Source organism: Cetorhinus maximus, chromosome 29, assembly GCF_964194155.1.
Source record: "Cetorhinus maximus chromosome 29, sCetMax3.hap1.1, whole genome shotgun sequence".
Classification (NCBI taxonomy): Eukaryota; Metazoa; Chordata; class Chondrichthyes; order Lamniformes; family Cetorhinidae; genus Cetorhinus; species Cetorhinus maximus.
The window spans coordinates 2,939,932-2,953,962 of record NC_135907.1 but is presented as its reverse complement, the minus strand read 5'-3'; the positions used below and the strand labels follow the sequence as shown (position 1 = coordinate 2,953,962).

Sequence of the window (14,031 nt, the reverse complement as noted above, 5' to 3'; positions counted from 1 at the left end):
CATTGCTCAAAACCAAATCAGGATAGCCTGTTCCCTAGTCGGTTCTTCGATGTACTGGTCTAAAAAACCATTTCGTACACAATTCAGGAATTCATCTGCCACAGTATTATTGCTAACTTGGCTTTCCCAGTCTATATGTGGTGGTCAAAGTCTGCCAACGCTTACTGCCTAAGTTCACACAAAGAATGGTACAATTGGCTATGACACTGGAAAGCTGTCAGCTATAGTAGCACCATACCACGGCAAGAGTCAGCACTTTCGTTTGGGGGTGGGGTGAAGTTCCATGAGAACACAAACAAATATCCACAATGCATAAAAAACAATCACACACTGGCTTATCCAGTGTCTTTGCTAATCAGATGCAAATCTGACAGCTTCCATTTCAATTAGCCATTTAAGTATTGCTAATTAAAAGCACAATTCCTGAGGCCATACACCCAATTATTTGCACTATCATTTAACATTAGCAATGAGACAGGAGTCCCAAAAGGTGGTTCCAATTTTCTTCATGCATAACCCTGAAGGGGAAGCTCCACACAAAAGCAGGTATTGTCATTGGTTTTTAGCCAAGTATAATTCTTTTTAAATTTTGATCCCACTTTTCTGTTGAAAAGTCATAACTTGTCCTTTCTCTTTACAGATGCTGACTGACCTGTGCATTATAAGCTTTATCTGTTTTTTTAATCTTTCCCTTTTCTCAAAGGCACTGGCCTACAGTTTCACAACACTTGCAGTTCTTGGGTACTTTATCCAAGTCTAAGTTTTTGTGTGTGCAATTTGAGGCTGTGAATGTTGACTAACTATTTAACTGTGAGGTTAAACACTTAAACACCATATTCAGTTGTCACCTGACATTCACACAAGCTCAATTTTCAGATGGGATCATAAGATAGCTTATCCAACTGATTGTTTTTCCCTCTTAGCCTAGGGTGCCAAGGTCAAATGCAGAGTCCCAACTGCCGTTGCAGGTGACACCAGCTAACTCAGCAGTCCTGGAATTAAACTTATATATGGTTAAGTAGTATAGTGACTGATGCCATCACCCATTAGAATATTAGATTTGGCAGATTTAAAATAATTTTAATTTATTGAACCAATTACATACATACTTAAATAAGTAAAAGAATCCTAATGGATATACTTGTAACAAGCTGTGATGTGAATTATTAGTGTATGTAGATACAATTTTAATAATATGTTCTCTGGGTCAGTGACAGAATATCATGGTCCTATAAGTCAGCAGATCTATTACTGCTCCTTAGTTATGGTTAAGTTTCAAAACTGGGATAAAGAAAGGAAAAGTCCATATTAAAGCCCTTGATGCATTTGCTGAGCACAAAATGAACAAATGTTTAATTATCCATGACTATATTACTTCCCTAATTAGAAATCTGGGCTAGACTTAAGGGTAATGGTGCTGTGAACACACTTCAAAGAGCATGGAGTAGCCAAAGCAGCTCGATTATAACGGAAATTCATCTTCTGAAAGCCCTTGTGTGGCAGATGACAATGTATGGCTGTGAGAGCTGGACCATTAAGAAACGTGACAAGGCCCGAATAAGAGCATTTGAAATGAAAGGGTTCAGATGGATAGCATGTGTCGTGACTGGCCAAGCAGACAAACAAGTGGGTGCTTGAGAAAGCCGGTGTTAAGAGGAACTTGTTTGAGACAGTGATATCAAGGAAGCTCACAGGTTTTGGACACGTGATGCAAACAGGAGGGGAGTGTTTGGAAAAAGAGGAAATGCAAGGTAAAACATGCACAAGATCGACCCAAGATGGCATGGATGGATAATATCAGAACGTGGATGGCCTCTCTCTATGAGATAGGCAGTGGGGGCAGCAGAGGATAGAAATCAGTGGAAAAAGATCGGTCATAATGCAGCCTATCCTTGGAGCGAGGACGGGTGAAAGGCAAGACATGTTACTTCACATTTTAATAGCCTTTCAACCAAGTGCAACAACATAAAAAACCTTCTTACTTGGAGGAAGTCCAGCTTGCAGCTGAGCCAAGTTTGGGGGTTGGGCTGCTCCCGTAGGTAACATACCACTTTGGTTTGGCATCACACCCTGTTTCTGAAGCCTGGTGCGACGCTTTTCCTCTAGTTCCTTCTGAATCTTGTAGATCTTCTCAGCAAGCAGATGGTAGTACTCTGCCTGAATTTTCAAAAAAATATATGAGAAAGTTGATTTTTTTTAAAAAGATGCAAGGTGAGAAGATCTGATGGAAACAAAAGAAAGCCCAGTGATACAGGGTGGGAAAGAGTAATTAACTTAGGTTGCCATTCTGTAAAAAAAAATTCCAAAGGAGAGCAAGTAAATATGCAAATTATTGGATTCCTTGTTTGTTACCAACGTAAGCCAACACCAGGTGACCCAACTGTTTTCCATTTTTATCTATAAGCTGCATAATTTCCTCAACCTATTGTCATTCTAACACTGTCCAGTGAATATGGTCATAGAATTCCTACCAGTTTGTTTGACACTCGAGTTTTGACCCTTTCATGTGGCTTGAACAATTTATTATTAGTTAGCTTGGCTTTGCAATTTTGATAGAATTCTGAAATGATGGTAGTAAGCTCCTGACTATTTCTTTGGCAGCTGCTGTGTTATCTAATTGTATTTATCATACAGTATTCATTTTTCATGATTAATAAGCAAGCACATCTACCTTTAAATTTACCTTAACATATAAATATTTGGTCCTAGTGAAAAACAAACCAACCCCAGCTTATGCCAAGGTCAAATTGTGCCACAACTGAAATATCAAATTATAACTTGCCCTGCTGTTGGCAGACTCATACATGTCTCCTTCCACCTTTCGTGCATAAGCCACCAGGTTTTCCATCCGCCTGTCTTTTAATGCTGCTGGATCAGGTGTTGGGAATATGGCTTGAACTCTGTAAAGATGGAAACAAATGTTACAAATTATTCAATTGTGCAACAAGCTGAAATGATAAATGATCTTTAAAAATGAACAATGAAGAATACAGTTTATATCTTCAACTCAAAACCGCAGGCACCTTATTAAAATGGCAAAAAAATTAAATATCCTGACTTTTACAATTTATTTCATTAAATTATGCTGTGCTCTTTTTGGTCAGATGAACTTATCCAAATCATTCAGTAATCTTTAAAACATGCAGCATTGCACATGTTAGATTAATTGTATAGCACAGTGCTAAATTCAGAGTACATTAATTCTTTGGCACAGTGTATATTCAGAACGATAAAGCTAAACACAAGGAGACAATTTGAGTACAATAAAATTAATAACGATATATTGTAGCTCCTCACTATAACACAAAGTAGTTTGGAACTCTTTCCCCCAAAAATGGCAACTGATGCCAAATTAATTATTAATTTTAAATTTGAGATTTATAGATTTTGGATAACCAAAGCTATTAAACGTATGTGTCACAGGTTAGGTGGTCACAGATCGGCCATGATCTCATTTGAATTGTTAACATTCAACAACAACTTGCACTTATAATAGTGTCAATATCCCAAAGGTGCCACAGAAGCAGAACCAGACAAAAATGGACATTGAGAAAAAGGAGATATTAGGACAGGCGACCAAATCTAGGTCAGAGATAGATTTTAAGGATTTCCATCACTTACTTTTGAGATAAATGTATTTAGTAAAATTAATAAATTTTATGCAATCATATAAATCCTATACTATAAATCTCATGGTGTCAATATTTTCCTAAATTAAAAGCATATTTTCATCATACACAATGAATAGCAGCAATCTGGTAAAACAAAATAATAGGTGCTAATAAAATACTTCTCTTACAAATGGATGATAAATGATTTGTCATTGATTGTCTAGAGCTTTTAATGCAAGATTACAGGGTTTTTGGGAAGCAAAGTGCACAGCAGTAATTATAAACAATTCAGAATATTTGTTAAGGCACAATGCATGATGCCAATCAATTAAAATCATAGAATGATACAGGACAGGAGGAGGGGGACATTCAGCTCATCATAACTTTTCTGGCTCTTTGGTAGAGCTATCCAGTTAGGCAACTTTCCTGCTCTTTCCCCACAGTCCTGTAATATTTTTCCTTTCAATATTTATCCATTTCTCTTCTGAAAGCCACTATTGAATCTGCCTCCACTGCCCTTTCAGGCAGTACATTCCATATCATAACAACTCTCTGCATTATTCGTTCTCCACATTACCTGGTTCTTTTGCTAATCTTAAGTCTGTCTCCTCTGGTTACTGACCCTTCCTCAGGAAACAGTTGTTCCTTCCTATCAAACCCATTCACAATTTTAAACATCTATATTAAATCTCTTACTAAACGTCTCTACTCCAAGGAGAACATCCTTAGTTTTTCCAGTCTTTCCACTCAATTGAAATCCGTCTGCCTTGGTATCATTCTAGTAAGTCCCTTCATAAGACCTCAACAGCGTTCCTAATGCGTGCACTCCAGTTGAGGCCAGGCCATTGTTTTGTGATAAGCATAACTAGAGGCCATTAATATAAGACAGTCACCAAGAAATCTAATAGGGGATTCAGAAGAAAATTCATTACCCAAGGAGAGGTGAGAATGTGGAAATCACAACCACAGAATGTGGTTGAAGCAAATAGTATAGATGCATTTAAGGGGAAACTAGACAAGCATATGAGAGATGGGAAAAATTGGTTGCAATGGCAGATTTAGACGAGAAAAAACGAGAGAAGGTTTGAGTGAAACATAAACACCAGCACGGCCTGGTTAGACCGAATGGCCTGTTTTTGTACCATATATGCTGTGTAATAATTTCCTTGCTTTTGTACTCTATTCCCCTAAATAAAGCCAAGGATCCCATATGCTTACTGACAGCCTTCTCAATTCATCCTGCCACTTTCAAAGATTTGTGCACATTTACCCCTAAATCTCTCTGCACACCTTTAAAATTATATATTATGTTTACATTGCCTCTCGCCATTCTTTGTACCAAAAAATGCATCACTTCACATTTCTCCATGTTAAACTTTATCTATGTGTCTGCACATTTCATCAGTTTATGACTTCCTTAAGTCTGCTGCAATCCTCCTCAATGTTCACTGCTCTTCTGACTTACATTTATTAGTTGCGCTATTCTTAAGCAACCCAAGTGACTGAACAGTTCTAATGCCATTGCACTGCTAGGGAGAAAGTTAAGAGGCTTAAAGGAGGGGGGAAATTATTTAAATGTTGGATCAGATATACACAATGGAAACAAGACAAACAAAGGTACAAATGTGCAGCAGCTCAACCTGAGATGATAAGCACAATGTGAAGAAAACAAGTTTCCAGGAGATTAATTGCATTCTCAAGGTATAAAATGACTGCACATATTATTGATGCTAGTGTGCAACAATTGTGATAACAAATGGGGTAAACTGCCTCATCTGGTTATCCACAAATTTAAAAACTGAATATTTACATACACCAAATTTGTCATACTAACAATGTTGTACTAAATTGGATATAACACAGATTCTCATTCAGATTCAACTATAGTAAAATTGATTAAACTGGTGGGAGTAAAATTCAAAATCAATTAGCAAGCTGAGGAAGTTCATGTCTAAGGATAACATCTTATGAATTGCTTTTGAGATTCTGGAGACTGAAACACATCACTTGCGTGAAAATTTTACTGCTACTTCTAATAACCATTAGAAATCATGAGATGACTCCCTCAATAACCCAGCTAGTTAAAGCAGCATGCAGTGAAGTTGTACAATCAGACATTGGGGTGAAATCTGCCTGTGTTTTGAGGTGTTTGTAGCTACAATTGGCCCAAGTGTCCATGTGTCACAGATGGGAAAAGTCAGCCAGGGTTATGATTCTGATCATTTCATATGGCTTCAGCAGGAGTTACATGTGTATGGACATTGATGAACATAGAATTAGGATTGGGGCTTGGCTGGGTCACTCCCTACAATCAGAGAGGTTGCTGATGCTGTGGAAGCAAGATACGAGAAGCTGACCTATTGTGAAACTCATCAAGAGGAGAAAATGATGGAAAAGAAAAAGAAACTGCTATTTCAAGAAAAACAAAATGAAGTTGTATACATTAGGCCACAAAAATCCCAATCACCCCATGACTGTCATGAATAAATCACCATCTCAGTAGCTACATCTAAGACCTCTATCACATATACAGCTGATCACTTACAATTTGTGAACAAGGTGATTGCGTAGGTCCTGAGTGACGTCTTCATGCCATGATTTTCGAATGCCAGTACTTGAGGGGGGCGTTGCCGTTGGCACTGTATTAAGATTACTAACACTTGTGCCGTCACTTAGCATTGGGCTGAAAGAATTAAAAGTTGGTGTGAGTAATACAAGTCGTTGGAAATTTAGTGGACAAGGCCGCAAAGAACAATCTCTTGAACTTCATTGTTCTCCACTTACAGATTTGAAATCATTCTGTATTAAGCGAGGAGGCACAGATAGACCACACCTTTTCCAAGACTTCATATCACTGTCAGATTATTCAAAATGCCCCCAAAAGTAGAACTCCTCAGTTTGGTCACAGAAAAGGAGGACAATGCACCTTTTGGTTGACAAGCAACACTGGCATCCAGATTTAGGCTTATATTTTTATATTAGACAAAGAGCTGCAAATGAAAAACATGAAACTAGAAACGAGGAGCAAGAATGGATCCTAGACTTACTTAGCAGAGGTCATGGATGACAGCATCATAGCATCATGCAGAATGCTGGACTGCTGGTTGGGGGCCTGCACACCGACGTTACTTCCATTCACACCCATTTGGCTGGTACCTGTAAAGTATACAAGTGTCATTAGAATTCTAAAACATTCACAGATGATTAATATCTGATTAGTTCACAAGCAGATACTAATTTCCACTAAAATAAAAGCAAAGTACCATGGATGCTGGAAATCTGGAACAAAAACAGAAAATGCTGGAAAAACTCAGGTCTGACAGCATCTGTGGAGAGAGAAACAGAGGCTAGAATCTTCGGGTCAGCGTGCAGGGACGGGCCCCGCTTGCTGACGCGGGGTGACATCGAGCGTGTGTCCCGACATCACCGCGCATCATTCAGATCTTAGGTTCGGCGGGTGCACACCGGCTGAACTGTCAAAGGCCTATTAAGGTCATTTAAAAAACTAATTAAAATAATTAACGGAGCCACCCGTCCAACCTTAAGGTTGGCGGGCAGGCGAAGAGCCCAGGCGGCCTTCGCATTTACCATGAAACCTCATCCACGGATGTGATGAGGTTTCATGAAGGGTTTATAACTTAAATAAATGTTTCTATTAAAATTCATTGACATGTCCCAGCTCATGTGATACTGTCACATGAGGGGACATGTCTGAAAATTTTTTTTCTCTTTATTTAAATTTTCCAAAATGTAATTAAACTCCCTGAGGCAGCTCCTTGCCTCAGGGAGATTTCTGCGCTCTTTCGCGTGCATGTGCAAAAAAGCGCAGCCCCTGACTCAGCCTCCTTCCCCCACCTGCACAGAGAGCGTTCAGCGCTTCTGGGCGTGCGTCACACTGGGTGGGCCTTAATTGGCCCATCCACGTAAAATGGCCATGCGCAGCCAATTGCAGGCAGCGATCGGCTGCGTGCCTGCTCAGCACCCCCAACTAGGAGAAAATTCTCCCCAGAGTTAATGTTTCGAGTCCAGTATGGCTCTTCTTCAGAACTGGAGAGATAAAGAATGCAATGGATTTTATGCTGTTGAAAAATGAGGGGGGGGTGGTTGCTGGAAGGAGGACTAAGCAGAGGTATTCTGCTTTGCATGGCCCAGGCCTTCCTGCCGCTTGCCATTTCAATTCGCCAGCTTGCTCCCATGCTCACATTTCTGTCCGCGGCCTGCTAAAATGTTCCTGTGAAGCCCAATGCAAGCTGGAGGAGCAGCACCTCATCTTCCGATTTATAGCCTGTGCTCAACATTGAGTTCAACGACTTCAGACAGTGAATTTTGTCTTCCATTTTGAATTCTACCCTCACCCCTGCTCCCAAACCTCCAAGTGCCAATCTGTATCTTGTTCTCATGTTTTTGCTTTCAGATAGCGCTGACCCTTTGTCTATCATCACATTCTGCTATTTTTCTTTCAGACAGTGATGAGCCTTTATTCTCCTATTAACACCTATTCTGGACTAAAGCTTTAGTCTTTATTTTAATTGCCACTCCCTTTGTCTTGTGTTCCATGACACCTTTGTCATTTAATTTCTCCTAGCCGCCCCCACCCCCCCACACTCTCAACCTATCCCTGACATCCTATTTTGCTTCACCTGCACCTCTCTTTCTCAAGAGCATAAAACTCATTATGTTTCTGCCTCTCTCCAATTCCAAAGATGAATCGAACGTTAACTCTGCTTCTCTCTCCAAAGATGCTGCCAGACTTGTGCAGTTTTTCCAGCATTTTCTGTTTCCATTACTAATTCCCACCGTTACCTTATATTCTAACAATGTCTCAGATATAAAGCAGTGGCATGTAAAGGTATAGTGAAATAGGCCATCATGCAAAATTAACCCCTTTTTAAATAGGGATTACAGTATTTTTGTTTTTGCAACCTTACCCCAAAAGTGCTCTATAGTCTGAATCATCAGATAAATGTCATGAATATTAGTCAGTTGGTTGCTATAGCCAAGTTGACAAAAAGCAAGGCTTCATGTTCTTTGCAAGCTTCTGTAACTGTCTGTTGGCATTTTTCAATTCGGAGCTGTCCATACTGGGTTCCATATAGAACTTTGGTTTCCATCTGTGGTGTTCTCACCTGGAACCCATTCCATCATCCAATACTACAGTTAACAGGACTATAAACACAAATTGGTTTTTTTTAAATACTAAGTATATTAACTGCAAATATTGACTAGAGCAGCACTTTAACTAATCCAATTTCATTAGTCTCAGTAATTCAAACTGTTTCAATAGGGCTCTATAACCATGCCCCGGATTGTCCCCTAAAATAAGGAAAATACGATTCTGAATAGTCTTCAAGTCAGTTCTGTCTAATAGGATGTCCAAATGAACAATGCTCAGCTCTTGTGGGCTTTTGATAAAGCAAGTATTGAAAGAGAGAGATAAAAGTTTTGCTTGTTTTATGTAAAATACCTATACTTAATGGACAGTCATTTAATAAGCATCTACAAAATGGGATGTGAATTTCTGGAGAACTGCACAACCATGCTTTGAGGATGGATAAGTTGTACCTATTTTGCATGCAGTTTTTACTTACCCATAGCATTCATAGGCCGCAGAGATTGGTGCCCCTGTGAAGACTGAGACGATTGCTGGTTCTGCATCTGAGGTTGAGGCTGCATCTGGTTACCCTGATACGTGAGTCCAAGTGCTGCATAGGCTCTCTCTATAGAGCTGGGGTCAATCTGACTGGTAGTGTTTAAACTTGGCGTGTTCTGCTGTCCAACTCCTACTGACCCTAACGAGTTTCCTAGTCCTACAGCTGCTCCAGCTAGTAATGCTGTGCAAAGATAAAAAAAAAAGCACATAAATTAAATTTTGAATTCAGAAACAACATCCTTTCCCTAGAGATGACCAAATTCCAACTGCCAAATGAATTTAATCGTGACTTGGGGAGGGGGCTAGAAGAGAAAATGCAGGATGATATCAACACTAGTACAAGCAAGGGTGGGATCATCTAGAACAGTGTTGAACTTTAGCTGCTATCCTGGCTTGTAACTTGCCAGCACCCCATATTTCCTGTAATTGTAGCTGCTTTTAAGTGTGCAAAAATGAATTAGTGTTCAATAAATTTCAGTCGCCAGGATGAAATGTGCAGTTTTCCTTTTAAAATAAAAGGCATGCTTGCACTTATGACAAAATATGATCTCTGGGGCATAACAGAAACTTTAAAATATTCTGAACTATATAGAGTCTTGCTAATGCATGAACCTCCTTTTTAGTCACCTGTTCTCAATTTCTGTTCATTAATTCTGCCATACTGTTAACCTTAACTGTAAAATCCTCGTCTTCCAATAAGTACGTCAGGGTCAGTGTCTAAATCAGGTGGTACTGGTCTCCATAAACCTACCTTCCAGAGACTATGCTGGCTCCACCTTGCTACCTTTCTCAGCATCATATGCCAGCCTGACTTGACCTCTGATCTATGCATGAAGTGGTTTCCTCTACCTTGACTCCAGTATTTGGACACATCCTGCTCACGTGCCATAGAGCCTCCACCCCAAGATCATCTGTTGCACACTCTGTTTGACCCACCCAACCTGGCCTCAAGGAACCTTTCTTTAGTCTTGTCTAATTGCACTGCTGCTTTTCTCTTGCTTCAGTTTGCCTGGCCAGTACCTCAAAAGCCTCTAACCAAAGTTGAATTCTAAAATGATTGAGTAACATTTACAACATTTTTCTCAGGATTCTCAGGAAACATCTACTATTTAAAAGTCAGATGCTTTAAATCACAGGCCTCTTCAATAAAATTGCTAAAAATTCCTTTTAGTAAACTGAGGGAAGAACTTAAGTCATAATTCCCCATAGCATCTTCACTCACCCTGGTAGATGGAATTCTTCTTTAACTTGCTGCATCCTATAATTCTCATCATTATCACCCTGAACATTAAAGTTTTCCTGTTCTCCCTACTTCCCTCTGCCAACTGGCCATGCCTTACACCTCTTTTTTCCCTACCACCTACTCATGGAAAAGAAATCCCAACTCTGTCTTCCTAACTATGATCCAGGAACCAACTTGTGTTTTTAAAGACACTGACTTCTGAATTTTTAAAAACAGTAAACACTATAAAAACTTCAACTTGGTTTCCATGGCCATAACTTGGCTGTATCACTTTTCCAAGCAGCATTTTAGCCCTCTCCTACTGTACCATCCACCAGGGTCACCCCCCAGGATTGCCACATTCAACAACCCACCTCTCTAACACATTGCCACCATTCCAAATTGTTAACACATCAAGGTCACCCTCCCACCAATTTTATAGCCCCAATTTCTACCCTACAACTTTGACATCCATCTTTCACACCAACATCCGCCTCCCATTACCCTTCTACTCCTTAGACAATCCTCAACAGTTTTAAAATTGTATCTGCACATCCTCCTCCTTAACACCTCCTGCATACCTCAAACCTAAAGCATCTCAGTTCTCTGGCAGGCTAAAATTAAAGACCACAGCTTTACAATTCGCACCAAAATGCAGACAGTCACATAACTTGCCCCTTAAAATACCAGTAACGCCCCTTAAAATCTGTAATATTATCAACCTGATCATAAATCAGAGGCCCTGATCATAAATTATACATAGCAAGCCATAAAATTGAATATTTTTGATCATACTGAGGAACACCATGGGTAGGAATACATATAAATCTATCACAATACATTCTTAACAGCAAATCATCTAAGGTAAATGAATTTTATGCACACAGACCCGAAATAACACAGAAAAGGAAAAAAAGCCGATCATATAAGGCTGGCTGCTCCTAAACTGGAGCCTGAAACAAGTATTTTCCAATCTGCACTGTTTCATCACAAAACAATTAACCCGATTGACAGGGAGTTCCATTTACTTAAAAAATGAGACGGTGGCCTTGAAGTTTTAGCATATTATCATGTGCATTGCATGGTAATATAGCCCTGCCCTTATAAAATAGATCTGGTTTACTGAGCACAATGGCATGTGAAATCCCCTTTCCATCAGCCTGCCCTGTAGCTTATACCCAAGGTTCCTAGAAGTTTAATAAAGCATTCCTCAAAGTGGAGAAAATCACATATTTCTTCAGAATTATTCTTCATTATTTACTAAAAATTAATCTAAAGCATGAAGGTTTGTTGACTGTGAAGCAATTAAACAAAATCAAACTACCAGTAGTAAGCGCATATTTTGAAACCACAGCTAGATTACTCAAGTCAATACTTTTAAAAAAATACTCAACCCCAACTGAACTTTTTGTATCTTTTTTTAAAAAACAGACTTTGAAGGTAGGAAGACTTACATTGCTGGTTACGCTTGTCCCCAGCATTTTTCAAAGGGAGACAAACAGGACAGTCATGCCTTGTGCAATTCTTCCAGTGGGAGATGATCTGACGTGATGAAGCACAGTGTGCAACTGTAAAGAATTAACAAAAAAAGAGGGCAAACATGACTATCAGAAAATACAACCAAGTCAGAACTCAACATTGAAAAACAAACTTTAAGAATTCAACGTTCTAATTTTAGCACCGCAGCCTACATCATCACAGGAATTTGTACATTAGATGGTATTGACAGGATGCAACCGGATGTGGCTTTTTGTTTTTATAACTGTAATAGAAACAGTTTCTTAATAAATTTGACCCTGTAGACTTCCATAAGCACATAGCAACATCACATCAATGGAAGAAAGTTAACAGAAATGCTTTGCATATTCCATTTTACTGAGAAATTAAACGATGTCAAAAGGAACTCAAGGCTTTGTTTCAAGTTTTTTTTTATTCATTCACGGGACGTGGGCTTCACTGGCTGGGCCAGCATTTATTTTCCATTCCTAGTTGCCCTTGAGAAGGTGATGGCGAGCTTAAAAGTATAAGAAATCCTGTGCAACTCAAACATCGGATGAGTGTTTGTACCAAATATTCATACTAGTTCAGTCCATACTCACCCTGACAGGATTTGCCAGCCTGACAGTGGGTCATATGATTCAGGACATTCTTCATGGTTCGGCAGTGTGGCAAGTTGCAGGGTCGTACCTCACCATTTGCTTGCTCCCGACGCTGGCATTTGTGTGCATGCAGGAGCAGAACTAGTTGTTGCTGGATGAGTTTTCGTTTCTCTGGATCTGCTGTGGGTGCAGAACCCATTCCCTGCCCAGGCGGCTGCCCTATTCCTCCCTGCTGTACTGGAGAAGGCTGCTGCGGCTTTGGAAAAGAAAGAACATGCATTTATATAGCACCATTCACAATGTCAGAACGCCTAGAGTGCTTTACAACCAATAAAGCACATTTCTAAAACAAAGTGCAATCAATGTTGCATTATAGAACATGGCATCTGCACACAGTAAGGTCCCATAAACAGCAACTAAATCATGAGCAGGTAATCTATATTTAGCGATGTAGACAGAGCGATAAACATTCTCCGTGGCACTGGGAGAATACACTGCTTTTCCTCAAGCCATGGAATATTTTATGTTCAACTAAAAGGACAGTCGGTGTCTTAGATTAACTTCTCATTTGATGGTACCTTCAATAATACAGCACTCTCTCATTCAATGTAGTACTAAGTGATCAAGTCTCTAGAATGATTTGAGGTGAGAAATCTACCACTGAGCCAAAACTAACACCTAAAAGGAAATGGTCATAAGTCAGCATATCAAACTATTAGGGGTTTTTTATAGGAGATATCTTTTCTATTAGTGCTTCCGATGAAGCCCTGGTGATGGGTTTTCGCTACCATTTTGGTAGTGACTACTGGTCACCAGCTCTTACAAACATCCCTTTCCTTTTAAATACTCATCCTCTTTCAGGGTCTCTAATGATGTTCACTACATGTGGTTAGATGGAGTTTGCTTTGTATGCTTTATAACCAGTACAGCTCTAACTGGCCTGATGGTGGTATGTGAAGATTTGGTATAAGGAGGTGATATGTGAAGGTGGACAATTTTAGATGATCCTTCAAACTTCTATTGGTATTCACTATATACAAATTCTCAATACAGGAAACGTAGGCACAAACCTGTCCCTTAACAAGGCACCAACTTTCAAAATAAGCTTTCAAGGTTCTATTTTGGCATTTGCTTCCTTCTATGGTTTAGTCTTATTGCCCGAGATTAACATTAAATTCGACAAGGCAGGAAATGAGGAAGTGTGAAATGTGAGGTACATGAATCTCTCAGCACTCACCAGGTTTGGCATCCCAGCACCACCTACAGTTTTCTTGTCCATTGTAAACTGAGGCAGACTGTTCCCTAAACCACCCTTGTTTTGCAGCTGCTGCCCTAGTCCGCTACTGCCCAGCGTCTGACCAGTGTTCTGTCCATATGGCTGTCCGTAAGGACTAGGGGTTCCCATCATTCCCATCTATTAGTTTAAAAAAAAAGGAAAATTAACTTCTG

The 14,031-nt window shown here is 39.6% G+C and overlaps 1 protein-coding gene across 4 annotated transcripts in view; it reads right to left on the bottom strand.

Moving 5' to 3' along the window:
* The window catches only part of LOC144669551 (histone acetyltransferase p300-like), a 116,636-nt gene that overhangs the window by 57,249 nt on the left and 45,356 nt on the right, over positions 1-14,031 (bottom strand). For 3 of the 4 annotated variants that reach the window (XM_078532030.1, XM_078532031.1, XM_078532033.1), the window contains 8 exons: positions 13,820-13,996; positions 12,583-12,838; positions 11,938-12,051; positions 9,200-9,442; positions 6,659-6,767; positions 6,157-6,294; positions 2,779-2,900; positions 1,983-2,153 (listed from right to left, as the gene is read on the bottom strand). In XM_078532030.1, the coding sequence (XP_078388156.1) occupies positions 1,983-2,153; positions 2,779-2,900; positions 6,157-6,294; positions 6,659-6,767; positions 9,200-9,442; positions 11,938-12,051; positions 12,583-12,838; positions 13,820-13,996 (1,330 nt within the window). Of the gene's footprint in view, positions 1-1,982; positions 2,158-2,778; positions 2,901-6,156; positions 6,295-6,658; positions 6,768-9,199; positions 9,443-11,937; positions 12,052-12,582; positions 12,839-13,819; positions 13,997-14,031 lie in introns of all 4 variants that reach the window. The other variant, XM_078532032.1, reaches the window with a different exon arrangement.